At 34.0% G+C, this 27610-nt stretch overlaps 1 protein-coding gene across 2 annotated transcripts; it reads right to left on the reverse strand.

The window, feature by feature from the left end:
• Positions 1 to 4878: 4878 nt before the first annotated feature.
• Positions 4879 to 14499, reverse strand: LOC132060340 (probable galacturonosyltransferase 4). Of its 2 annotated transcripts, XM_059453341.1 has the most exons (10): positions 14374 to 14499; positions 12112 to 12315; positions 11982 to 12016; positions 11837 to 11878; positions 11199 to 11313; positions 10821 to 11062; positions 8325 to 8596; positions 7373 to 7730; positions 6339 to 6911; positions 4879 to 5488 (listed from the first exon to the last, which is right to left on the reverse strand). In XM_059453341.1, exons 2-10 carry the CDS (start codon positions 12221 to 12223, stop codon positions 5201 to 5203), a joined length of 2037 nt encoding a protein of 678 aa, XP_059309324.1. In that variant the 5' UTR covers positions 12224 to 12315; positions 14374 to 14499; the 3' UTR covers positions 4879 to 5200. The 2 variants fall into 2 exon arrangements, with proteins under 2 accessions (XP_059309324.1, XP_059309325.1); XM_059453342.1 differs by lacking the exon at positions 14374 to 14499 and having other exon boundaries at positions 10821 to 11059.
• Positions 14500 to 27610: the final 13111 nt, after the last annotated feature.

A 27610-nucleotide genomic window follows, 5' to 3' on the forward strand; every position in this document is an offset into this window, starting at 1 on the left:
TTAGTAATAATTTAATTTTGAATTTTTCATCTTATTCTTAATAAAATGATTAATAGTCACAAAATAATTGTTATTACTTATTTTAAATCACAAATTTCAAAAGAGTTCATTTTTCTATTAAACTCCGTGGCCATCTGAACACCTTCACATAAATGGGACGAAGAGAGTAATATAGAAATTGTATAATGCATGAATATTTCTTACATTTTATTTAGTTTGGCATACTATATATTAATAGTATACACTACAAAATAAAAAAGTTCTTACTATTATGAGGGTTAGTTTGGTTATTTTAGCATTTGAATCCATGCACGGTTAAATCTGTAGTCTTATTCCACATTCTGCACCGAATAAATTAATACATAGATTTTTGCATAACTTATGAATGTAAGTGTTGTTTATGAGGAAATAAAAGAGGAGCAACTAAACATTATATTAATTAAGGGTGATTTCTCTGTGGAGATTAAATCTCCTTAAAACTCAACCAAACATTGTATAAATTTATAATAGTTTTATGTCGAGATTATATCTTTGAACCCAAACCAAACGGCCCCTTAATGTTATCGTCCGTAATATGTAGAGTCGTTTACATCTTTGTCATTAGCAAATAGTCTTGTATTTAGTCTTGATCTTAACGGAGCTCCAACGTTTAAGTGTTATAACTAGTAATTTTGAACCTTTTTTCAGAAGTAGATGGATATATTTGAACTCTTCTTTCCAAAAATGGAATTCATTCGGTTTACGTTGGAGTTCCATTAGAGGCAAAAACAAATACAAATAATTTGTCATTTTTTTGCGCGGAGTGCCCTTCGTTTGGGGTGGTCTTTAAATTTTACCCCTCATATTTGAAATCTTTAAAATTTGCCCTTCGGCTAACACCCATAGGTTCCAGGTTCGAACCCACGCGCGAATAAAATTTTAAAAAAATTCGCAAGGCAAGTTTAAATTTCGCTATGCCGACCCGCATACTTTTGTTAAGGAATTACCAGTTATGCGGACCCGCATACTTATGCCTTTTGGGCAGACTTGGCATCAGTATGTCGGGTCCGGCATAACTTTGATAATTCCTTCACAAAGTTATGCCAGGTCCGGCATAAAAGTTTGCCCATTAAAAGTATGCCCCCACCCGCATAACTTTGCGGAAGGAATTATCAAAGTTATCTGGGACCGACATACTTATGCCTTATATCGACGTACTTGGCATAAGTATGCGGTCCCGTATAACGATAATTCCTTCACAAAGTTATCGCCGGTCCGATAAAAGTTTGCCCACAAAAGTATGCCCCCCACCGCATAACTTTGTGAAGGAATTATCAAAGTTATCGGACCCGCGCATACTTATGCCAAGTCTCGCCCATAAGGTAGAGTATCTGGTCCGCATAAAATGTGTAATTCCTTAACAAGTGTATGCCTTGTTGGCATAGCGAAATTTAAACTGCCTTGCGACTTTTTTTTTTTAAAATTTTGACCGCGCGTGGGTTCGAACCCGGAACCTATGGGTGTTAATGAAGAGAAAATTTAAACATTTCAAATATGAAGGGCAAAATTTAAAGACCACCCCAAAAGAAGGGCAATTCTGCGAATTGCCCATAATTTGTTAACAGTGAAAATATAAATTGCCCAAAGAAATATTTTGTATAGTAAAAGGGTAAATTTCGACATTGTTTCCCATTCCACAATAATGCTACTTCCTGCAATAATCTTTATGTCTCATTCGTTGTCTGTTTTCAATTACTGATATAATATATGTATGATAAGGACTTCGAAGTTTTAAAAAGAAAAAAGGGACACATACTTGCAAAAGCATATATATTTTTGACTAATAAGTACATTTAGAACGTCATTTTCTATTGGCAGCTTCTCAATAAGTCTTTAACAAAAGAAAGCTCGAACCTTTTTTTGTATAATTGAAAAAATCTTTGAAGATTATTGGCGGACAATTCAAAATTTAGTGATTAATAAATTTCTCCCTCTATCTTAAATTGTCGGTGTATTTTCATTCGAATAATTTGTGTATTACTGATTTGACTTTAACTAATGTACACTTACAATGTAAAAAAATAAAAATAAAAAAAAATATTAAAAAAATTACACTATAACGCCATCAAAAGATATCTACAAGTAATCTTTTGTAAAAAGACATATGTAATCTTAAAAATAAACATGTAATCTTAAACGAAAATTTACACACAGTAGGAGCCCCAAAAGAAATTACTACGAATGAAATGGGGACTCTTTTTATTTTACTGTACAAGTGGGAACCATGCATTGAAATGACCAAAGGGAAGTACAAAAGAAATAGAAAAAAGGAACAAAGCTAGAAGGAAGGACTTTAGCTGATTTTCAAAAAGACAAAACAAAAGCTGGATTATTTGAGAAGACCCAAAAAGATTGATCACAATTTTGAATTTGAACTTTGAATTTGAAATTATTGTCTTATGGATTTGTTATCATGTTTCAATATGTAACCTAATCCATGAAAATTGCTTGACCATATAAGTTATCAATAATTAGAGGCAGAGTCAAGATTTCAATTTTATAGGTCCTAAATTTTAGAACGACAACTTCAAGTATTAATAATTTGGTTCAAACTTAATATTTATACATAGTTAATGAATTTCTTAATACAGATATATTGTTTGAGCAAAAGCTACTGAATTTGGCTGAACCAGTATCCAGTCTTCTAGCTCCGCTCCCCAGTATCATCACCTTAAGTGTTGCATCAAACCAACAAATGGGAGATATATATATTTCATACAGTAATTATCATTTAACCATAGCTAAATGATACGTTTTCTCACTTTAATTCACACTTGCTAATATTAAATCTTTTAATAATTTGCACCTGCTAATATTAAATCTTTTAATTTAATATAAACTTCATGTATGAGTAAGTATTTACCGTCACTATCCCACTATAGTACACAGAATCAAGAGGATTGAAATTTTTTGGGTCATCTTATCATGTTAAAGATTGCATGTGACAAAGATGGGGAACAAAGTGGCCCATGGCTTAGAACAACTCTGAGTACTTTTTAGGCATGTCTAGGGTGATTTCACTTTAACTTTAACACACTTTTTTTTTACCAAAAAAAATAAAAATAAAAAATAAAAAAAAATGGACACATTTACAGAAAACATCCTGAAGACCAGTCTTGTTATATTTCACTTTGGTCACACAAAAAAAGAGTTGTAGATAAAAGAAATAAAAAGAAATGAATAGGGTTCATTTGTTCTATTCCAACTAATTGAAAAGGAAGATCTCATTCAAACTTCTTAAAAGAAGTGTTTTGGTGTGTGTAATTTTTTTTTAGGAAGAAGGTGTATGCTGGCTATCTATTTCAAGAATAGACTGAACAAATCAGTTGTATTTTTTTCTTATAACCAGGAAACGAGGTGCTTGATAATTTTTTTGTAATATTCCATAATTACACTTTTTAAGAGTATTATAGTATAAGATTAGTAAACACAAAACTCACAATTTGAAATATAGAAGAGGTTGCTGCATTGCCAATATTTTGGGGACAGTGGGTATAAGATTCAATTCAAATCAGAAGCATGTGATAATTGGGATTTGGAAAAGATAGATCTGATTAGTAAGATTCATGAGAATGTGACTTTTATATATTATCAAGATAACATACTCCAATTCAGGATGAAAAAGACTTTCTGGTGATAAAAACAGCACAGAAATAAAGAATGTAATGTCCCGTTGTCATAGCTCAAATTCCAACCCATAATTTCAAAGTACAAATGAGTTCAGTCTAAGACCCTTAAAGATGAAACCTATCAAGTTCAAATTCTAGATTCTTTTGCGACATTGCATAACTCGTCATAGTGTTAACAAATAATACTAAACAATCACCAGTGTATACAATACCTTAAAATATTTTTAACTTGCCATCTCAAAACAAGTGAACAAGCCAACAGTCAACACACCATCACAAACTAAGGACCCGTTTGCCATAAGAATTTTTCACTTTTTTCTGAAAAACGTTTTCACTTTATTTGGAAATCAACATTTGGCCATGGAAATTCCAAAAAGGAATTTGAAAAACGCCAAAAAATCTATTTTTCACTTTTTTTTCACTTTCAATACACATTCAAACAACCAAATATTCTTTGCAAAAACTATAACCAAACACAACTCCATCTTCAACTCCAACTTCAGAATTCCGAATAAAGTGAAAAATATTTGGTTTTCATGGCCAAACACCTAATAAAACTAGTGAATGCTGCATTTCTCATGGAGACGTTGGCTAAAGCATTGACCTAGCCAAGTGCATCTAACAAGGTGATTTCTTGTCAAAGGGGAAAAAAAGGTTAATTTCCCATTTTTCCCTTCTCCTTACACTTTATAGTCTATATCTACCATAGCTCCCCCTCAGTTAGTGCACGCAGCAAGTGCAAGTCAGCGCGAAAAGGCTTGGTTCGGCAATTACCCGGTTCATAGTTGGGGAAATAACCGAGACACCTGCATATATACATCTAAAATTGTACTTGCTACTATTTGACTGAAGAAAGTCAGCACAAGCTTTTCCCTACTACCCAGACAGATCACCTCCTTTACATTCAAAATGCAAATATACAAGGCACTCAGTGTGTTTAATCAGATATCTACGTACAACAATCGCGTAGTTGCAACGAGTGGTCCATAATCACATGGATCAGAGTAGAAAACCACAATCATGCAATGAGTGGTTCATAGTCACAAGGACCAAAGTAAAAAATCACAATCAGTACAGCCACATGACTACCACCAATTGCGAGGCATTGCAAGTATGTTGTTTTCATGATACTTGCTAGACAACTGAGCATGCACGCCACCGGATGTATCTACTACCAATGCTTTTGACTTGAATTCAAAAACACCAACCATAGAAGAGATTAGTGTATTAAACTGAGCAATGAAAAAATACATGGCTCTAGAGTGTGGCAGCCATTAATATACAACAAACAACAAAGAAATTCAAAGGGAGAGCTACGGTTAGTCATTTACAACAAATCTGGCTCAAGCTGTCATCCAACAATGGATGTCAAGAATAAATGCAATACAGAATGTTCACTCTAATATTCCACTCAACATCTATATACCTGAATAACTCCTCACTGAGAGAACAAGAACAAAATCATACACTTATTGAGGAAGAACAGGCCTGTATACTAAATGAATGCTCGCTGTATATGTGCAGGCAACACTTCATGAACCAGCCAATTTATTGATATTACACTCTCGCAAAAATACCTGATCATAGTCAACAAATTTTGACCAGTAGTCTCGGAACTTGGGTATGCTTATTTCAAGCCATGGTTTCAAGTTTCCGTTGTAATGTATGACTGCTGCTCGTTGAATATCCTTCTGGTTAACATTGGGATTGTAGCCAAGCCCAAGGACATGCCACGATCGGTCAAGGGCATATGTGCGCTTCCAAAAGGTTATCAAGCCAGGTGGTAGGGTCCCTAACTTCCAGAGTAGTCTTTCATGATTCTGTGCACAGAAAAGTTCATTAAATTTCAAGACTTATTTTAACAACTTTATTATGCATGAAAACTGCAGGTGTATATGTTGAATTTATTAATCCAGAACTTAGTGAGGCTACAACATCACTGTCGAATCTAATTGGAGGAACGTGACAGGACAGTACACACGGCAGTTCTTAATCATCTGGAAGTTCGGCCTGAGTTTCACTTCCTAATCTAGACTGAGATGTAAACTGCCCAGCTTTTATTAGTCCATAGCATTGGCCGATACCAAAGAATTTACTTAGCTATCCTCAACTTCAGTCAGTTTAAACATATTACCCATTTTATTACTCCCTCCGTTTCAATTTGTTTGTCTTAGTTTGCCTAGGTACGGAGTTTAAGAAAAAAAAATGACTATTGAATCTTGTGGTCTTAAACTAAAAATGTGTGAAATGTACCAAAATGCCTTTTGAATCTTGTGGTCTTAAATATACCATGTAGGAAAGTAAGACAAACAATTGAAAAGGAGGGAGTATAACTTATGCATACCAATGTAACAGTCAAACCCATTATGACAGCTCAGTGGTCATCTCAAGCAAAAATATCTTGAATGTGCATGTACTCTTTTTTTTTTTTTTTTTGTGTGTGCGCGCGTGTGTGTGTGGTTGGGGGGGGGGGTTGACAAGGCCTTAAATGTGAATGAGACCGATTTACTGGGAAAAGAGAAGTTGCCATTTGATACTTAACGAAATACTGACGGTGTTGCTCCAGGCTTTCAATTTTACGACCAAGCAAAGCATGTGATATGATATACACAAAATGATGGCTAAATTAACATGCTAATCCAGACATAAATAAGAGAATTTATTTCATACCTGATTTTGCCATGAGTGATACACCTCTGTGATGTTTTGCCGCCTCCACTCATTCAGATCAAAGATGTTCATTCCAAATGCCCAACCACAAGCACGGGGATCAAAATTTTTGGAGATGAGAGGATTTGAGAAATTGAGGTAGCGGTCAAACCGATGAAAGCTTTCTCCACAAGTCTCAACCACACCGATCACCTTACCCTTAAGATCAAGCGACCAAAGTCCACCAAGATCCTTTTGCACAACAATATCATCATCCAAGAAGAGAACTTTATCCAGCTTTGGGAAGATCTCCGGTAAGTAAAAGCGCAAGTGATTCATGATTGAAAGGTACTTTGGATTCCTAAACTTCACATTTGGATCAGAATCAGCACGAGATCTGAAGTAATAATCTATCATGGACTGAGATTCCAATTGCTTCAGAACTGGACTGTAACTTGAATTTAGCCATGTGAATTCCTCAACATTTTGAACATCTACTGTAGCATACTGCGGTGGATTTGCCAAAAACCACATTCTCATTGCCGCAAAATTAAGCCTGTCTGTTACTATATGGAAAACGTGCTTTGAAGGATCCTGCCACCACATGCAGAAAAAAGTTACACTTGAGATATTCCAAATTTATTGGACGCCCCGAAGAGACATAAAGGTTGAGATATTACTCCCTCTGCTTCAATTTTTTTGTCTAAGTTTGATGGGCACGGAGTTTAAGAAAATTTAGGACTTTTGATCTTAAACTAAAGATATGTATAATGAACCAAAATGCCCTTTAATCTAGTGGTCTTAAACATGCCATGTGAGACGTTGAAATTAAAGAGTTGCCAAATTAGGAAAGTGGCATTCTTTTTGAAACAAACTAAAAAGGAAAGTAAGACAAACAAATTGAAACAGAGGGAGTATAAACTTAAACAGGCAGATGGGCATGTTTTCTCCATTATCATATATGAAAAGAAATGGAAAAGATAAAGTGAATTATATCGTTGTGAGCCAGATGCGATCTCAATATACAAGAAAGTTTCGGACAATAACTGATTTACCTTTGCATGCGAAACAGTTGAGTTTACGACGACGGCAGCTGCTAATATATTGTCTGAGAAGAGTGCATAGTGGTACAGCTTGGGATTTTCTAAATTCTCTTGACGTGGAAAAAGCTGTTGGGATGAATTTAACTTGAAATACTCTGTTGAAAGGCGCAAAGGAAGACAATGAAGACCCTTTGGAAGTGTCTTAGCAGTTAAGTGTGTTAAATACAATGTTTGCTTCTTGTGGACACGAAGCTGCTCTTCTGCTGAGTGAAGCATGGCACGAAGCTTCTTTACAATAGTAGCACAATCATCTTGAATTTGCTTCCCTTTGGCCAATGTTTGCTCCATTGTCTTCAACCTCTCATTGGCACTATATAAAGAAATCAAATTTGTATTAGAGGATAAATCCTTAACATGGACAAAGCTTGTAGACACCATTAGGGGTGTCAAATGGGCGCGTTGGGCTGGATTTGGGCAGGTCAAAAATGGGCTAAAACGCAGACCATAACTCAAACTGCCCAATTCTTACTAATTTTTAATTTCTTTGTTTGTTCTTTTATAATTTTTTAAGTACCTAACAGAACTTTTTTTTTTTCCCTTTATTATGGCTATATATAACATATCAAATAAGAAAAAAATATCTTAGTTGGAAATACTTTGATAAGGTTTCTATGGGCCAATTTGGGCTACATATCAGCCCAAGTTGGGCCACTTAGCAGTCCAACTTTTAGATGGGCTGAAATGGATTGTGCTAAAAATGGACTGAGCTAATAAATGAGCAGGTTATTGACCAACCGAAACTTGAGCGGGTTGGGCGGGTCATGGTGTCATGGGCTAATTTTGCCACCCCTAGACACTATCCAGTGAAATGGCAAATCACTGGGAAGGCAGGATTCAGGACCACCTCAAAGCCAATTTGACAGGAATACAGAAGATGAACCTAATTGTCAAAAATAAGACTTACCTCCTTGGCAGATCAGAATCCTTAGTAGCCTCACCAAGTGATCGTGTTACTTCCTTCACCCGCAAACGAAGTTCTCTAATGAAGTGGGGGTTGTTTCGTGTTGCTGAAAGTGAAAGGTAGACCTTCGCCCTAATGAGCTGATCCTTAAGCTGGCGAACACGAGCATCAGGGGGAACCACTTGTGTATTCCGCTCTTCAACTTTGCTCCTTGTTGTCTCTCCAGATGCAACTCTACCACTGGTTTGAACAGTGCGTTGATCATGCCTTATTTCCTAGTAACCAAATCAAAGATAAGCAAGTTCAATTCAGGTATAAAGGTCATTTTTCATCTAGGGATCTCGAGATAACTATTGCAGATCAACCAATAATATGCAGTCCACAAAAACCATTTAACTTTTATAGAATATAGCATGATTATCCTTTTGTCACACAATCACAAATCAAATTAGTAGGATCAAGCTACATGAATCTTATGTATCTAATCTTCTCTATTTAACTCCATTTTATTCCACTACTCAACAATTTATCTGGAAAATTAGCAAAAATCCAAAACCCATACTTATTCCATACGGACATACGGGTCTCTACCAGAATAAAAGCATCTGATAAACCTCTGTTGTCAAAGGCTCAGTTGAGGTCTCTTAGTCCCTGAAGCAAGGTGAAGCGAATAGATATTTTAATTTTTATGAGTGAATTTGTTACTTATTCTGAAAAGGATTTAGGAATTTAATTATTATTTTTTAAAAGTAAGTTAACCTGAATTATTAATTTAAAACTGCAGTATTGCATCTAAATTTAAAATTTAAGTTGGTTTTTGAACTTGAGATAATGTTTTCACTTCATTGTAGGGATACTGTTGTTTGTCTATAGTTTAATTTTTCTCACTACATAAATATTTTTTTCTTCATTGAGCCTTTCCTTATTAAAGCTCATGATTTGATTGTGTTTTGTGCTATAAACCACAGAAGACCTTGTGCACTTTCCGCCTTTGACAACACCACGACAACCACCAAACTTAATGTAAGTACAATACAAACTGAACTTTAATCCAACTAATCTGGTATCACCTACGTGGATCCTTCTTCTTTCATTTTGTTCTATTCTTAGTCAAGTTTGCATTGATCAAGAGATCTTAGAACTTTTAAAAGTAACTTCCTTTCATGTATGTGATATTTTAAGTTTACCTCATCCTCATTTATCACATTCCATATTTTTGCACCTAATCCGGTACATATGGAAGGAAGTTCAGTAGGATATCACCTAATCTTATTCAATATTGTAAGATAAGTGACAACACATTTGCCTTAACATGCATTTTTACGACATTCATCTTGTGCATATACTGGGAAAGATTGAATATATTGGGCTTTAGCAGCCCAACTTCTCTCCTATATAATATTGTTAAGTCTCACAATTGTTCAAACAACTTGTTTTCACTTGGTAAAGCAGTTTTCGGGCGCATAACACTCCACGAGGATTCCTCCAATTTCAACCATCTTATTTTATTTCTTTTATATAAACCATCAAATTTTACTTCAAAATGTTGCATCTTCATCGATCAATACTTAAGCACAGCAATCCCGTCTAATTTTACTGTCATTCGTCCTAAGTTATGCTCTATAATACTTCACTATAATCCCAGCTTTTGTTGAGTCCCTTACTAGTTTCGGCAATTAACATAATATTATTGCAAAATGACATACACCATAGAACCACACTCTATATACTATCCGTTAACTCAATGACAACTAGGGTAAACATGTTAAGTTTCAACACTAATCACGGGTGTAAATCCACGGTGATGAGAGGACCATCTATATCTCCTCCATTTCACATAGTATTGAAGAAGCAAATGAAGAGATGAAGAAATTCCCGTGATACTGAAGCATTTATGAGCCCAAAAGTCAATATTCAGAAGCAAATGAAGGAACTATAGATTCTAAGACAACCCGAGAAAAGGGCCAAAGTGCACCATATGGATCGAATCATCAGATTCCCACAGGAAGAAAACTATTACGATGTCACAATGTCAACATATGAATGTTTGTGTAAAGAAATGAACATTAGGCCTAGCTCAACCCCAAAAACTAGCTCATGAAGTGAGGATTGCCCTAGACCATATAAGGAGACCAAATCCACATCCACAATCACAAGCAATGTGAGACAACTTAACGCCCCCTGCAGACCCAGGCTTGTCAACTAGAGGGTGGACAACATAATATGGGGCCAGAACATCGGGTAAACAAAAAATGGGGATGGGTCCGACACTGATACCATGCGAAGAAATGGACCCTGGGCCTAACTCAACCCCAAAAACTAGCTCATGAGGTGGGACTTTCCCGAGACCATATAAAGAGACCAAATCCACATCCCTCACTCGCTGTGGGACAACTTAACAGTTTGAAACAAACAGCATATACCACAAAACATTCAACTAGCTGCAGATCGGAAATTCAGATAAGTTATGCAGAAGCAGCAAATATATAAGGTAATTACCGTTTTCGCAGATGTGGCATCCAAGGTGTGGTCAGAATCTGTTGGACTCGTCTTTTTCTTTGAGCTGGTTTCCATTGCTCTGCTTTCACTTTTCCCAGCTGAAACAAGTTTTGGTGAATTTTTGTCGACTTGTTGCGGTTCGTGCAAGTTATCAGTAACCTGACTTATTTGATTTTCATTCATAGCCACTTCTACTCCACTGTCGCTGTTTCCAGTGGCAGTTTGATGTTTCAATGATTCTGCTAAATGAAGATGATATATTCCAGATAGTCAATTCAAAATTTCTGGAAGCGACGTAAAAGATGATCAAGATTTCATGCTTTACTTCATTCTAAACCTCTAAGTTCGAAATATAAAGAGACATAAATGAACAAGAACCTTCAGTTAGTTGTCTTGCTTTACGAGCATCCTCGCTGCTTATGGTGTCCGAGGCATTAGAAATGGTGTCTGAATATACGTCGCCCGGTGGTTCTTTGAGTGATGTGGATGACTCCTATCAGTATTAGTAGACATGGAAAGTTAAGAACTGGGACTAAATGTTGCTCAATCTAAGGGTGTGCTTGGTGTGGATGAAAACATTTTCCGGAAACAGTTTCCCAATTTCCTCATGTTTGGTTGGTCAAAATATTTTGAAAAACATTTTCTCTAGAAAAACAAGTTCCTTGAAAATGAGGAAAATGAATTCCTTAATAGAAGTAGGGAAAACAAGTTCCATAGGTGACATTCCAAGTTTATTGTCTCCTCCCCACCCACCCAACTCCCTCAACGCCCACCTCTTGACCCTCCCACAACTCTCCATCCGCGAACCCCCATTTCCCGCCCCATCTCACCCCAATAGTATTTTGTTATATTACATTTAAATGCTTTTGGAATAATATTTTTTTGCTTAATTACCAAACACTAGAATATCAGTAAGAATCTCACTTGTTTTCCCAAAAAAAAAAATGCATTTTCCTTCATTCCAAACACACCCTAAGAGGAAACACAAATCCTCATATTAGAATTACAATTGATACCTGAGGCAGCACATTAAGAGGTCGGACGTCACCACCAAAAGACTACATCATAGAATTGGAAATTGTGAAAAAAAAATTATATTCCATATTTATATTCTAACAAACATATAAAAGGCACAAAACTATGAACCCGAATATGACTTACAAAGGTGGACAGATCTTCAATGAACTCCGTCCTCGCTGCAGAAAAAATCACAAAAATCCAAATTCATCAAACATTATCCTTAATGGACTATGTCCAATTTAATAAACAGAGAAAAAATTAAGGACCTTACATGAAGAAGGAGAATTGAAATAAGTCGCAAGAGTGTCGGTGTAAAGGACGATAGGGGCAAGAACAGTAATTAGCAACAACGACAAAACCGGTGTCCTCAGTTTCATCTTCATCACTATTACCCCCTTTTAATTCCTTCGTTCTCAGCTTATTAGCAGCAAAACCTCAGATCTCCTTCGGCGCAAATATCGGTACTCAATTGAACCTAACGAAAAAACGTACAAAAGTTTGAAGACACACTTGAGGAAATGGATGTAAAACTCAATTTCACTAATAAACCTCTACAAATTACTGTAGAATATATGGCTAAAGTACTATGAAAGTGAATACTGAATCGGTACTCAATTGAACCTATCGAAAAACATAAAAGAAATTGAAGAAGACCCCAATTGGAGAAATGAAGGGAAAACTCAATTTCACTAATAAACCTCTATAAATTACTGTAGAATGTATGGTTAAAGTACTATGAAAGGTGAATACTAAATCGGTACTCAATTGAACCTATCGAAAAACGTAAAGAAATTGAATACCCACTTGGGGAAATGAAGGAAAAAATTAATTTCACTAATATATCTGTAAAATGCTTTAGAATGTATAGTTAAAGTAGTATAGTCCTTAAGCACAAATATCAATACCAAATCGGTACTCAATTGAACCTAACGAAAAAGTAAAACAAATCGAAGAAGACCCACTTGGGGAAATGAAGAAAATACTTGATTCCACTAAAATCGATAAATCGATATATAATGTATGGTTAAAGCAATATAATAAGCCGCTGAAACTGAACCCAAATGGTGGTTTTACAGGTAAAATTGAAGACCCAGTTGAAGAAATGAAGGAAAAAACTCAATTTAACTAATAAATCTGTCAATTGATGTAGAATATATGGTTAAAGTAGTACACTCAATCACTAGAATTGAACCCAAAGTGGTAATTTCTTTTTACAAGAAATTGAAGAAGACCCACTTGATGAAATGAAGCAAAAATTCAATTTCACAAATAAATCTATAAAATGATGTAGAATGCATGGTTAAAGTAGTATACTTCACCACTGAAAGTGACCCAAATTGGTGATTTTGCAGTTAAAACTGAAGACCCACTTGAAGAAATGAAGGATAAACTCAATTTAACTAATAAATCTACAAATTGATATAGAATGTATGATTAAAGTAGTATATTCAATCACTAGAAGTGAACCCAAAGTGGTAATTTCTTTTTACAAGAAATTGAAGAAGACCCACTTGATGAAATGAAGCAAAAATTCAATTTCACAAATAAATCTATAAAATGATGTAGAATGTATGGTTAAAGTAGTATACTTCACCACAGGAAGTGAACCCAAATTGGTGATTTTACAGGTAAGAAATTGAAGACCCAGTTGAGGAAATGAAGTAAAAACACAATTTCACTAATAAATCTACAAACTGATGTAGAATATATGGTTAAAGTAGTATACTCCACCACTAGAACTGAACCAGATGATTTCTTTTTTTTTTTTTTTTTTTTTTACTAGAAATTGAAGAAGACCCACTTAGTGAAATGAAGCAAAAATTCAATTTCTCTACTAAATCTACTAATTGATGTATAATGTATGATTAAAGTAGTATACTCCACCACTATAAGTGACCCAAATTGATGATTTTGCAGGTAAGAAATTTAAGACCCACTTGAAGAAATGAAGTAAAAACTCAATTTAACTAATAAATCTACAAATTGATGTATAATGTATTGGTTAAAGTAGTATACTACACCACTAAAAGTGACCCAAATTGATGATTTTGCAGGTAAGAAATTTAAGACCCACTTGAAGAAATGAAGTAAAAACTCAATTTAACTAATAAATCTACAAATTGATGTATAATGTATCGGTTAAAGTAGTATACTACACCACTAAAAGTGACCCAAATTGATGATTTTGCAGGTAAGAAATTTAAGACCCACTTGAAGAAATGAAGTAAAAACTCAATTTAACTAATAAATCTACAAATTGATGTATAATGTATTGGTTAAAGTAGTATACTACACCACTAAAAGTGACCCAAATTGATGATTTGCAGGTAAGAAATTGAAGACCCACTTGGGGAAATGGATTGAAAAACTCAATTTGTCTAATAAATCTACAAATTGATGTATAATGTATTGGTTAAAGTAGTATACGACACCACTAGAAGTGAACCCAGATTGATGATTTTGCAAGTAAGAAGAATAATAAAAATACAGATGAGAAAAAATGGTACAAGTGAAAGTAAAGATTTGAACATACCATGAAATCAGCCTTCAAAAACACAAGAATTTGGCTATGGTGAGTTGTAGAGAGAGAAAGAGAAAGACACGGAAAGAGAAAGAATGGGTGTCGGTAAGACTAATGATGTGATCCGAATAACAATGACAATAGTAATTTAGTTGGAAATTAAAAAAAAAAATATATATATATATATATATGTTTTATTTTATTGGTTTCCCATTGGCTATTCGGTACCCATATTGAAGCCCGACTATATTTGAATTCACATCGCATAAGGCCTCATTCGGGAGAAGCGCTCCCTAACAGGGATCTTTCCAAAAAAGATATCAATATTATTCCAGTTGGAAATAAACCCGTTTGGTCAAAAAAAATTCAATTTATTAAAAAATCAGCGTTTTTGCCATAAAATTTTTAAATACACGTTGAAGTTTATTTGAAATTTGGTAAGCACCTAAAACTCTGTTTTCACTTTTTTTATTTTTTCACTTTCAGTAATCAGTACATTCAAACAATTAAATATTCTTTATAAAAACTATAACCAAACCCAACTCCAGCTTCACAAATAAAGTGAAACTAGATGAGGGTGCCCGCGCTCCGCACGGGTGCCCGATGTCATATTTCTTCCACTATAAAACCAACTACTTTAATCAACCATTGAACTTCATATTTCTGCATTTAAGACCAACTTCTTTTTTCACCATACAATAAGAAATAGTATTGAGCTTGTTTAGTAATCAATTATCAGTAACTCTTAATTACATAAGATATTTCAAAATTTGACAGTTCATTCACGTTGAGATCATGAAGCACTCCGTAGATGTTCAATTTTTCAATTACAGCATCGACCTGGTGCAGGAAAGCATTTCCTTGATGTTCCAATCTCCAATTATAACATCTATCATGAATCTTCATGCCAAGTATTGGCAGTTTCACATCATCACTGGTGCAGGAAAGAAGAGCCAACTTTCTTTGATAGTACCACATCAGATATTTTGTTTCACATCATCAGTGGTGCAGGAAAGAAGAGCCAACTTTCTTTGATAGTACCACATCAGATATTTTGTTTCACATCATCAGTGGTGCAGGAAAGAAGAGCCAACTTTCTTTGATAGTACTACATCGAATATTTTCAAAATGTGCTTTGTAACGAGGTGAGACTGAAAAAGACATTCAATTAACCAAAGTTCAAGGTTAAATGCAGCATAAGATATTAAAAATTTGAATGATCGAGCAGGAATGACTGTACATAACCGGTGACCAGTCGATCCCAAATAGCAAAGAACTCACAGAAATTGGAGGATTATTTTTTATTTCTTCCCATTAAAGCTTACCTATGAAAACTAAGTGAATGCTTGGCTTCAACAAAAACAAACAAAAAAACCAAACGAATATTCAAACCAGTGGGCTGCCTCATTCAAAGATGTTCTAGCCACTTTGCTCCCATCAACATAAATGGTATGCATTTTAAGGAAATGTACAATAAATTTATCATGAAAATTCTATAAAAATTACTAAACCGAGTAATTGAAGGCCTTACACCTGAGTTTTCCAAGCAGCCTCTGGAGGATGAGTCTAATTGCTCTCAAAACAAAACAGTAGAACTTCAGTAGTGTCGGTCAATAGAAACAAGTGCTGCAGATGAACATTAAAATAGTCAGGTCATTTTAGTTAAAGAGACGTCCAGTGAGCCATAAATTTAAGCATTAATTATGTAAGAAAAGAGTCCTCCTTTTTATTAGTATGGTTTCTATAACTCTCATTCAAGGAACCTTTTTGCACTTCTCTTAAGTTCGTGCAACCATTTTACATCTCTAATTCCCCGAGGAGAAAAGAAGGCATTTCGGGCTTTCAACATGCATAAGGACAAAAGACCTTTTAACTTAGTCAACATCAATATAGCAGCGCCACAATCAAGCCAGCAGATACTAACTAAACCATAACCTATACAAAGAAGAAGATTTTTGTCTTAGACCTCCTTAAAACAGTGGTATTCCAACAGCAAAAGTTTTTTTTCCTTTTCATAACATAACTTAGAAATAAAAATGAAGTCAACTTAACTTAATTTGTTGCATTTTGTTTATTAACTATGCTACAAAGAGTGCTTTGTGTACTTGTTTGTCCAAACCTAATCGCAAGTAAATTTTCTTAACATGCAATGATGGAAAGATCAAACAAAATGTACACCAAAATAAGTCACCTTGTGGAACAAGTGATTCGCATGGTGAGACAGGTAGTTCACAATCTGCCAAAAGGGTTGTCTGCAAAGGAGCCTGCCCAAACTTTTTATGTAAGAATCAAGGACTCCCTAAACCTTAAACAATGTTAGCAACATTAGTATATTTTATTTGATCTTTTCTCCAAACGGTAAAATATACTTGGCTCGAATTTCAAGCATATATAGATCGTAGTTTAACCGCGCATTTATTAATAAACACGTGATATATAGGCTTTGTACCACCACGTACCGCTTTCAAATGCTAATATTTCGTACAACTTCAAGTTCGAAGTCAAGTTAAGATTATTGGACCGCCGGAAAAGAAATATTCATGCCAAAGGATCCCATTTACAAAGAATACCGATAATTGTTGCCCACTGCTAGCTCCTTTAGTTGTTACCATCAGGCACTTCTGCACACTTCCCTTCAATATGACTGAGCAGACTTGGATCTTGTCATCTTGCAGCTTGCCACTGGAGGATTATAAAATACCCTCGAAACCATTAGTATCACTTCATTTTTCATTCTCAGCCTCACGGACACAATGAGAAAGGAAAAGGGTTCATTGGAATTTTAAGTAAAAACATTCACTTCTATGAATTAAAGCTGAAGAAGAGGTTAGCTAGAGGAGTCATCACGTAATTTATCTATTGCCATACAAACTTGGAATAGTTAGTCACCCTACTATACCACTTTAAAGCACATACATATGCAACTTAATTTACATGAAAATGACAATTTAAGCACGTGAAACAAATTTCGGTTGTGTCGAGCATATCATCAAACACGTTTGCGAATCTTAATGGAGTGAGTGTCATTTGTACATCGTACATCATAATTCTGCCCTCAACCAAGCTTCAAAATAAAGAAGCATTGGTTAGAAAACGAAAATACATCAGGATAAACCACTACTTAGAAAACCTTAGAAGAACGCCAAAAATTAATTTTGAAACAGGAGAATAAAAACTAAATTAGCAAGTTCCAAATGCTGCGAATTAAGCCTCATTCTTTATCTCAAGGCATAGCGAACAAATGCAGCACAAAGAGCAACTTAATGAAAATCAAAGCAGACCAAACCTGAAAATTTTTCCCTGAAACACATATATGATTAAAAAAATTCAAAAGCCGCAAAGAAATATCCATTTCCCCGCCTTTTTGCAGCTAGGAAACAAAAAATCACCTGTGAAAACTACCAAAAACATACCAAAAAGGAAAGAGAAAAAAGAAGTAAAACACAGAAGAGGTAAACAAAGAAAGAAGAATAAGAATCTAAGCAAACAAAAGGAAGAAAAGGTTATGAAAGAAGAAGGCTCACCTTTTTCCTGTTTTGTATGGTAATATCACGCGGTAGAGTATAAAAGAACCAGTACGGGTCTACAATTGTGTGTTCCACCTTTGTACCATTGGTGTATTCTCCAAAACCACCCATGTAAATTACGGAAGTACTCTTGGTCGTCCATAGACGATGACACAGTCAAGAAAGATGAAGGCCCGAAACAGAGAATTAATACATGAACGAAACAAAACAAAACAAAATCACAAATATTGATGTAAATTTTTTTTTAAGGGCGTAGTAGTGTATAAAAGAATATACATAATGAGCATAAATAGAAAATCAAAACGCAAAGAGACATGTTAAGGTTTTAAGTATTTTAAAGTAAATTTTCCGGGCTTTTCCCCACAGTGCCATTACTCTAAGTAGCATCCTTCTTTTTTTACCAAGTAACTCTAATACCATCTATAATTTAACACCTAAAATTCTAAGAAAAAGCTATTATAATATCATATATTTGTTCCTCTCGCAAATTTCTACTATAATAGAAAAAAAAATCGTATGCTTTCCTTTTATGCTCTATATAACGGTTAGAAGACATTTCGTTAAAAGAGAACAATTAATATAAACTTTAAATCAATCAGTGCGTCCGTAAATCTAGAATCAAATGCAAAACCTCACCAGCAAATCCATTACCATTGCATAGTGAAAAATTACACATGATCAGTGGTGGAGCCAGGATTTCCGCCGAGGGGGTTCAAAATATAAAAAAGTAAACATACGAAGAAGCCTAAGGGGGTTCAACAACTACTATATATATATACAAAAAAAAAAATTTTAACCTTGTAAAAACAGTATTTTTTTCCGCCGAGGGGTTCGGATGAACACTCTCGGCTCTATATGGCTCCACCACTGCACATGATAACACATATCCGACTTCCAAAAGAATAAGATTCTTGACAATGTTTTGAACCTTCACATCGAGTACAGATGTCACGCTTGAGAGTGAACTTAACACGGAAAACAAATGCCATATCACAATATTGACAACTTCGAAACTCGGTAGAAACAGAAAGAAAGGAGGACTGATTCTATCAGGGTTCGTCCATTATTCCTACATAGTTAGACATCCGTTTTTCAAGCATTTCATATAAAGTTTCTTTTTTAAAGTTGGAATTTTGTAATCTTAACATTTAAGATATTGCTAAAGTAGACACATCTATACGGTATAACATGAAATACAATGCATAACCATTTTGCATTAAAACCAAGGAGATAGATAAGGCAATCATAAGGAAAAAATAGCTACTGAGCAAGAAAGCAAGACAAAGGGAAAAGGAGAAGATGGGTGTTCTTATCAATGCGAAGCTGAATATTTACATGCATTTGAAATAAATATCCTATAAACTGAAAGTGTAAAAAGTAAAAAAAAAAAAAAAAAAAAAAAAAAAAAGTATATATTCTGAAGTAGGAAGCATGATTAAAGAGATTCATAGGCAGTAGATGGGTGTGCTCAAGTAAATAGGCAAAAGACTATATAAAAGGAAGATACCAAAGAAGAAGAAGTAGAAAAAATAGAACTGCAAAGGGAACAACGGAAAGTTGGGTAATCAAAGTCTTCGAAACTCACCAGATGATTAAGGCCTTCCTCAGAAAGAGCAGTTTGGATTTCTAAAGATTATACCTTATGAACTTCCAGCGATGTATGAAATTTTGGAGACTTTGAACAGAAAGACAAGCATAAATACACTTCAGGTATTCCCAAAAAAATCCTTGTGCTGTACACCAGTAAAAGAATTTTTAAGATCGAATAATTTCATCACTTTCATGCCGCGACATATTGTAGTGACTCTCTCGTGGAGGTGAAGCGCAATCACGGTTGACTAATTCGATTAGTATAAATCGTTTTTTATTTAAAATCGTCGAGAGGATATCGGCTATTGAATGCAAATTAACTTTTATTTTAGGAATGTTATTCTTTGTTTAAAGGATTGGAATGCCCCTCTTCTACGTACAATGTATGATCTTGAGATACTAACTACACCATTATTTTACATCTATTTTTAGTGAATGCACTTTTACCACTTCTATCAGTAATGAGTAAATGAAACGAATAGCTTAACGCATTCTCTAGAAAGTAACTAAAGGACTAATTATTGTTTTAAAAAAGAAAATCTGATTATTGACATTCAAGATTGGCTAATCACGTCATAGGAAATATTGAGCATAAGGATCAGGATGAAGTCCTAAAAGTTTCAATCTCTTTAATAAGCTTTCATCTCACTATTTCATTTCCAGGACAATAAAGATTAGATGTCATAAAAAATTTATTCGGAAAAGTTGCTGAGATTACTTCTACCAGTAGTGGTTATGTTATCCTGCACGAACTATTTAGTTGCATTTAATTTTAAACAGTTAGCAGCATATATTAAAAAAAAAAAAAAAAAACAGTTAGGAGTATGAACATTAAACAAGGATTTTCAGGTGGCATAAGAGAAAGGTTAAGACAGAAATGGATTCATTATGCTATAAGAGCATAAAACGATAAAGGATAAAACCTGCATCTCTTAGTCTTATGAGAAAAATGTACCCATTCAAGGCAACATATATATTCCTTTTATATATAGTAAAATTTCTCTCTGTCCCTCCAAAGGCTAGTCGGGTTTTCCCTATCGATTAACAAAAATTATGTTAGTTAAATGAAGCTTCACAAAGATCCCAAGGAACAGAAGATACGAAGAGTCGTAAACGCAAACAAACTAAGATAATAGTTATTAGCAACAAAAAATTACTCAATTCGCAACTGAAAAGCAGTTTCCAGATCACCAAAAATTCAAGAACTAAACAAAAAAATAAGAGAGGGAGAAGAAGAAAACTCACCAACAAAGAAAAGAGAGATGGAAACTGCAAAAATCCTGAAAATCCATACCTCAACAAAGATGAATAGAATTGCCAAGTTACCCCTAAATATATATGTATAACACCGAAGAAGCACCTTAATCAATTAATACATGCATGTTTGAAAAAACACGAAAAACCCAAGGAGATATCGATTTTCCATGCTTCTTTGTAGCAAAGAAACTGAAAAGTCAGTGCTTAAATCCAAAAAGAATACCAAAAATCAATAACATAAGATATACAAAAAAAAAAAAAAAAAAAAACCAGAAGAAAATAATGAATAAAAAGGAAAGAGAAAGAAAGAAAATCAAGAACTCACCAAAAAAGAGCTGACATAGAAGGTGAAGAAGAAGCATGGAGAGAGAGAGAGTGACATGAATTTGCTGTCAAAATTTACAAAGAGGAAAGCTACAATAAAAGTTTTAGGTGGATTGGTTCAAGTGCAACACGTGGAATCACAGTGGAGTAGGGGAGTTAGAAAGATGCCCTCACTTTGATTTTATTTACGGAAACACCATGGGACGACGAAAGACCCACACTTATTATATAGTTAAAAATGTTTGATTTTTATGGTCAAACGACTACTTAAACTTGCCCCAAAATTTTAATTAGATACTTGAATTATTGATCTATTTAAATTGCCTCACTACATCCTATGATCAAGTGTTCTTATTAAATAACTTTTATTCAAATATTACAAAATCTTTTGAGTGTGTTTTAAACACTTATTATATAGAAGATAAGTTAATCTATAAAATATATTACTTCTTTAATTAGGGGCGACTCAAAGGAAGGCTAGTAAAACATTTGCAGCCCTAATTTTTTTCATTAATAATGAATTCAATGATTCTACTTTTACTTATTGGAGTCTGTAGAAAAAATAAAAACATCATTATAAAAAATAAAAAAATAAAAAAATAAAAACTAATTGCTTTTCATATTAGAAATATTTTAGAATTTTGAATTAAACTACTTACATCTTTATATTGGTAAATAAAAATTTATTCAGCAATATTCAGGGGATTGTATTGCAAACACATGTCTAACATCTTATTAGGTTGAATTAATTCTCACTAAATAAATGATACTAGTGATATTAGTTGCGAAGTTAAAAGCGTTATTTCTTTTAAGGATACTACACTACAAGAATAAGTATTAAAAAAAATATGAACCTTATTAAGACTTTTTTGTTTTAAAAAAAAACTATTACATAGGGGAAGGGGAAATGGGAAAGGGAATTCGAACCCTCATCAATAAGGTGAAAGTTCAGGTAGCCAATCAACTTGGCTTTAGGCCCGTAAAAATACAACTATATTTATTTTCGCGTTCCCGCCTGTGGGGCTCATATATCCAACTAATACCTGAATATCTTCACACATATCACCAACTTTAGGCAATTGCCCTAGTTCATGTAATAGATCCTCATTCCGTATTGAAAAATTAAAATGTCCGTTAATATATTTAACTTTATTGAGTCGCTCTTGTCTTTAATTAGCTACAGCTTGTTCAGCTCGTGCAACTTGTCCAGCTTCTACAGTCTCCAGCTCACTATTCTCGTCATCACTCAGATTGACAAACAGAGAGAGAATGGGTATCCGTAAAAGTAGTGATGTGTAACTATAGTAGTAATACTCTGGAAATAAAAATAAAAATAAAAATCAAATATTATTCCAACAGGAAAAAAATTGGCTATTATAAATAGGCGAACTTAAAGTGGCAAGTAAATTTTTTATTTGGTATGAATATGCGAACTTAAATTCACCGATAGATTTTATTTAGATATTTAAACTATTGTCTATCTTAATAGAGCAATTGAACATATGATAAAGTGTTTTTATTAATATTTTTATTTTAAATTTTAGAAAAATATTTAAATGTGTTATCAAGTGTATATTATGTAGACAGAATAACCACATAAAATCATCATTCCTTTAATTATGCGCTAGACTAAATTGAAACACGTGGAGAATACTTTATCACGTGTTCAAATGTTCAACCAGAATAGATAATAATTTGAGGATTTGAAATATTTGAAATTAAAAAGCTTAAGAGACTGGTTGATATATACCGTTAGATAAACCGTTGGATAAATACTTACCTCTCTTCAGTTTACACAATGTAATTTGATAGCGGAAGTATAATGCTAACTGTGAAAGTGATGGTTTATGTTGATGAATATGATATGCCAAGCTGTCGCCGACCACACAACATTATTATATTTAGTAAAGAGCAGCCCCTCTGAAGGACAAACATTAATGACCAGCCCATTTGAAGGAAATAAACTAAAGATATTTTTTGCGCGGATTGTTCTTTTTCATAAGCTTTAATTTTTATCCTTCACTTAAAAAGTGATAGAAAATCTTAAGGATCTCATTGCTGCGAATTGGCCAAATAAAGACCAGCACAAAATAGGGCCAAAAGTAGGGGTGTTCACAGTTCAGTTTGACTCAATTTTTGGTTAAAACCAAACCAAACCAATTCTTTCCACACTGCCCACCATATACAAGCAGGGATAATTTTCCATCTCTCTTTCTGACTAGAGAGGCTCAATTTTCATATGTTTGTCAATATTATACTTAAGATGCACTCTGATACATTTTTGGTTGTGATATCTGAGAGTCCAAAGTATGACCATATTTGTTAAATCCTTATGGTCACTTCATTTTTCTTTATGTGACTTTCAGTGGTGTGAACGTCCCTCTTTTGCCTTATTTCCAATATTTGTTGAAAGAAGTCGAATTTTCATATACAGGTCACAATGGTAAACAAACTGGCCAAGCTTCTTGGAGAGAAGTAGAATATAGGCAATGGATGATTTTCACAGGCTAGCAGAAGAAGCTATTAAGCCTGTTATACAGATGTCAGTTTTTAACTTCTTCGTGCTGAGAAAATATAGCGAAAAAGTCAAAGATATTAGTGTGGTTGTAAATCATTTCATTAAAGGTAAAGGTGATGTTTTGAGCTAAATTATTTCTAAATATAGAAATATATAATTTTTTTTTCGCAACATCAAAAAAAGCTTTATCACATAAATTATGACAGAGAGTGTATATTTTAGGCAGAATACTAAGGACCCTAAATCTATAAAAAATGAAATGGCTGAAATGGCTGGACCTCGTTATTTTTATCCGAATAGATTTTTTTAACACTAAGCAGTAAAGTTTTAATGTAATGATTATTTATTTTAATTATGCAGTTTTTTGGGCTAATTTTTTTTTTTTTTTAAATACTCGAACTTCATTCTATTTAAAAAAGGACGGTCCAAAATAGTAAAATTCCTAACATGTATTTCTTTCTATTTTTTCTACGAATGACAATTTGTTTCAATTGTTCATTTTTTTTTTCTATTTTCTGTGCAAATATGTAAGAAGTTTGGCTAAAAATTCATATTTTTTTTAGCTAAATAAAGGAATCACAGCCTAGATAATGAAGTTTTAAAATTAAATAACAAGTCTCGAAAAGCGCATAACTCATTTTAAAAACCGAAAAATCAGAGCATCAAATCAATCATTGAACTTATAAAAAATTATAAACTGTGAACCTACCGATTAAATCGAAAAATCAAAATTGTTGATTGTTTTTTCGATTCTTTGAGTTTACACTAGTAACATCGAATGTTGGCCACATCTCATTCTGTACGGGTGTAACACTTGAATATCATTCATCTCATAATAAATAATAACTACTTAAGCTATCACTCACCACATGAAAACAATTGTATTATCATTCTTTATGTATACCCTTGGTGCAAATTTTTGGAGATAAGATCTAGTAGCTCATGTTTTATTAGAAATCCAAATATTGAGTACACGTATAGTGTTTTCGGTGGGGAAAAGAGTGTAAACTACGTGTTCATTTGTGGATAGCTGAATTGCTTCAACAATAAAATGTTATCTAGAGACGGGGGACATCCCTTGAGAAAGTGCCATCACATATGCCAAAATATTGGGGGACCAAAATATTGAAGAAGAGACATTTACAATAAAATAAGGCAAACATATAAATTTTGCTCATGTATTGTGAAACTGAAAAACCTGTGGTCTAAATTTTAACTAAGATAAATTTAGATATTATTTCTGGAATAATTTGGACACTTACAGTCTACCATTTCATCTTGAAGCTCCATTAAAGATAAAGATATAAATGAACAAAAATTAACCTGAGGGTAATTTTAATTATAGAAAAAAGTTGAAAGATAATTTAGACATATTTCTCGAATAAATTGAACACGTGGAGCTCATCTATCTCATCTTGAAGGTCCATTAATAATAAAAGTATAAATAAACCAAAAGTATATGCCGGAGTAACAAAATTAAACAATTTAGGATAATATAAGAATAAATTTAAACATTTTCCCATAAAATTAAGTAGTGGTGACATGAACTGGAAAAATGTGAAAGTTGGTAAATCAAGAATAACGAGACATTCAAGAAATCAAATCGATCCTCGTAAAAATTTGTCGGGATAGTTGAACTTTAATATAAAAAAAATGTATCGTTTTCCAATTTCACTCTATAAATAAGTCAAAATGGACCGTTGGTAATTGCAATTGAATACTTCATTTACAAGGAAGGAACGCATAATTATAGTGTATGTATAGGGTAAAATTCGTTGACACCAAGTGGACGTATCAAAGGATGACACGTGGCGATGGTGACATGTTAGATTTGAGTCAAGAGTCGGGGGCTCCGTGAAAGATAATGATTTCCGAGGAGAACCCTAAACCGCGGCCATGATTAAACTACAAAAGATCTGGAGAAGCATGTCAACTCACCGGTTAAACGTCATTCAATGTGCAACCGTTACAAGAAACCCCAAGTCTTCCTCCGATCTTAAATGCGCTTTATTGCCCTTCATTGCCACTCATTATCAGAGCATTAAATCCCTTTATTACCTTTGACATTAATATTGGTAATGAAGATAGCATGATTTGTGGATCATGCACCCCATAGCTCTGATATAAATAGATGTGCTCATCTCATTATAAGGATCATCTCAAAATATATATAAGAATTACCTTGCTTTTATTTTGCTCTTAGTTCCTAATTGCTTTTGTTCAACTAAGCTAAGATCTGATTGTTCGCTTGCTCGGAAACTCTAGCTCAAAAGCTTCTCCAAGGCCCAGGCTACACATCTAGCTTATAGTTTACTTTCAATTGTCTCGTTAATGATTGCTTACTGTTTCATAATTTGGTTACATTGATCCACGTGTCCTTGACCTCGCGTACAAATTCAACTGTACCAATTTTCCGTGTAAATAGTTTGGCGTCCACCGTGGGGCCGGGACAGTTGTGGTTGTCATTATGACCATTATTTCGGACTTTATCAGAACCATAAGATTTAAATCCTTGGTCATTAATATCCCCGACTTCCAAGGCTATGAGGTTATAAAAGTTTCGGGTATAACTAAAAACCCTAGAATCAACACTCTAAAATTAAAAGTTTTGGGGAAAACTAAAAACCCACGAGTTAAGATTCAAAAGTTTAAAAGTTTTAGGGAAAAACTAAAAATCCGAGAGTCGAAACTCAACGATTAAAGTTTCGGATAAACACTAAAAACCTGAGATCAAGCTTTTTATAGTGATGATACTTTTTCAGCGCACACCGGCCGTTGACAGAAGAAAAATCAATGGCAGAGTTGTCATCTGAATCCCTAAGTCCTGCACTCTTTTTCCCTTCGCCCGATTTTTGTCCCAATTGGATTTTTCGAGCAAGGGTTTTAACGAGGCAGGCGGGAGGGTGATTACATGACTTTCCCAAGAAGAAGGAAAAAATCTTCCACTTCCCTATCACATCTGAGCCAGTAACCGGAAAGTGGGGGGCTATTTGTATAGGGTAAAATCCGTCGACACAAAGTGAAAGTACCAAGGGATGACACGTGGCGATGGTGACATGTCTGATTTGAGTCAGCAAGCGAGGGGCTCCGGGAAAGCATAACAACGCTCCGAAGGAGTAACTTGGCAATCGCTATCGGAGACAAAAACTACAAAGGGTCCGGAGAAGCATGCCAACTCACGGGTCAACCGTCACTCAATGTGTAACCGTTATAAGAAACCCCAAGTCTTCCTCCTATCTTAAATGTGCTTTATTGCCCTTCATTGCCATTCATTGTCATAGCATTAAATCGCTTTATTACCTTTGGCATTAATATTGATAATGAAGAGGGCATGATTTGTGGATCATGCACCCCGTAGCTCTAATATAAATTGATGTGCTCATCTCATTCTAAGGATCATCTGAGAATATATACAAGAATTACCTTGCTCTTATTTTGCTCTTAGTTTCTAATTGCTTTTGTTCAACTAAGCTAAGATCTGATTGTTCGCTTGCCCGAAGACTGTAGCTCAAAAGCTTCTCCAAGGCTTAGGCTATTGCTTTAAATTCCTTTAGCTTTCTTTGTAATTATCTTGCTTAATTTTACATATTATCTCATTATTCGGTCATATTGATCCACGTATCCTTAACCACGTTCACAAATTCAGCTGTAACGATTTTCCGTGTAAACAATGTATAGTGAGTATTTTTTTTATTAGTAAACTATACAAGAAACAAGTTTCTTTAATTTTTATAATTCCGTCCCTAAATAAATCTTATCACATAAAATGAAATTAGAAGGTGCGTTGTTGTTGTTGTTGTTATTATTATTATTATTATTATTATTATTATTATTATTATTATTATTATTATTATTATTATAGTAATGGTAATCTAATCCCAAATACTCCAAGTTGGCCACACCTGGACAAATTTACGTACACCTGTAAAAGAATGAAGTCACTAACCAATCTGCCTAATGAGAAATGAATTAGACGCAATTCATTCATTTATTTCGTTTAATACGCGTTAAGCTTAATCGTGAATGCACAAAA

The sequence above is a fragment of the Lycium ferocissimum genome, chromosome 6, assembly GCF_029784015.1.
Source record: "Lycium ferocissimum isolate CSIRO_LF1 chromosome 6, AGI_CSIRO_Lferr_CH_V1, whole genome shotgun sequence".
NCBI classification, from domain to species: domain Eukaryota; kingdom Viridiplantae; phylum Streptophyta; class Magnoliopsida; order Solanales; family Solanaceae; genus Lycium; species Lycium ferocissimum.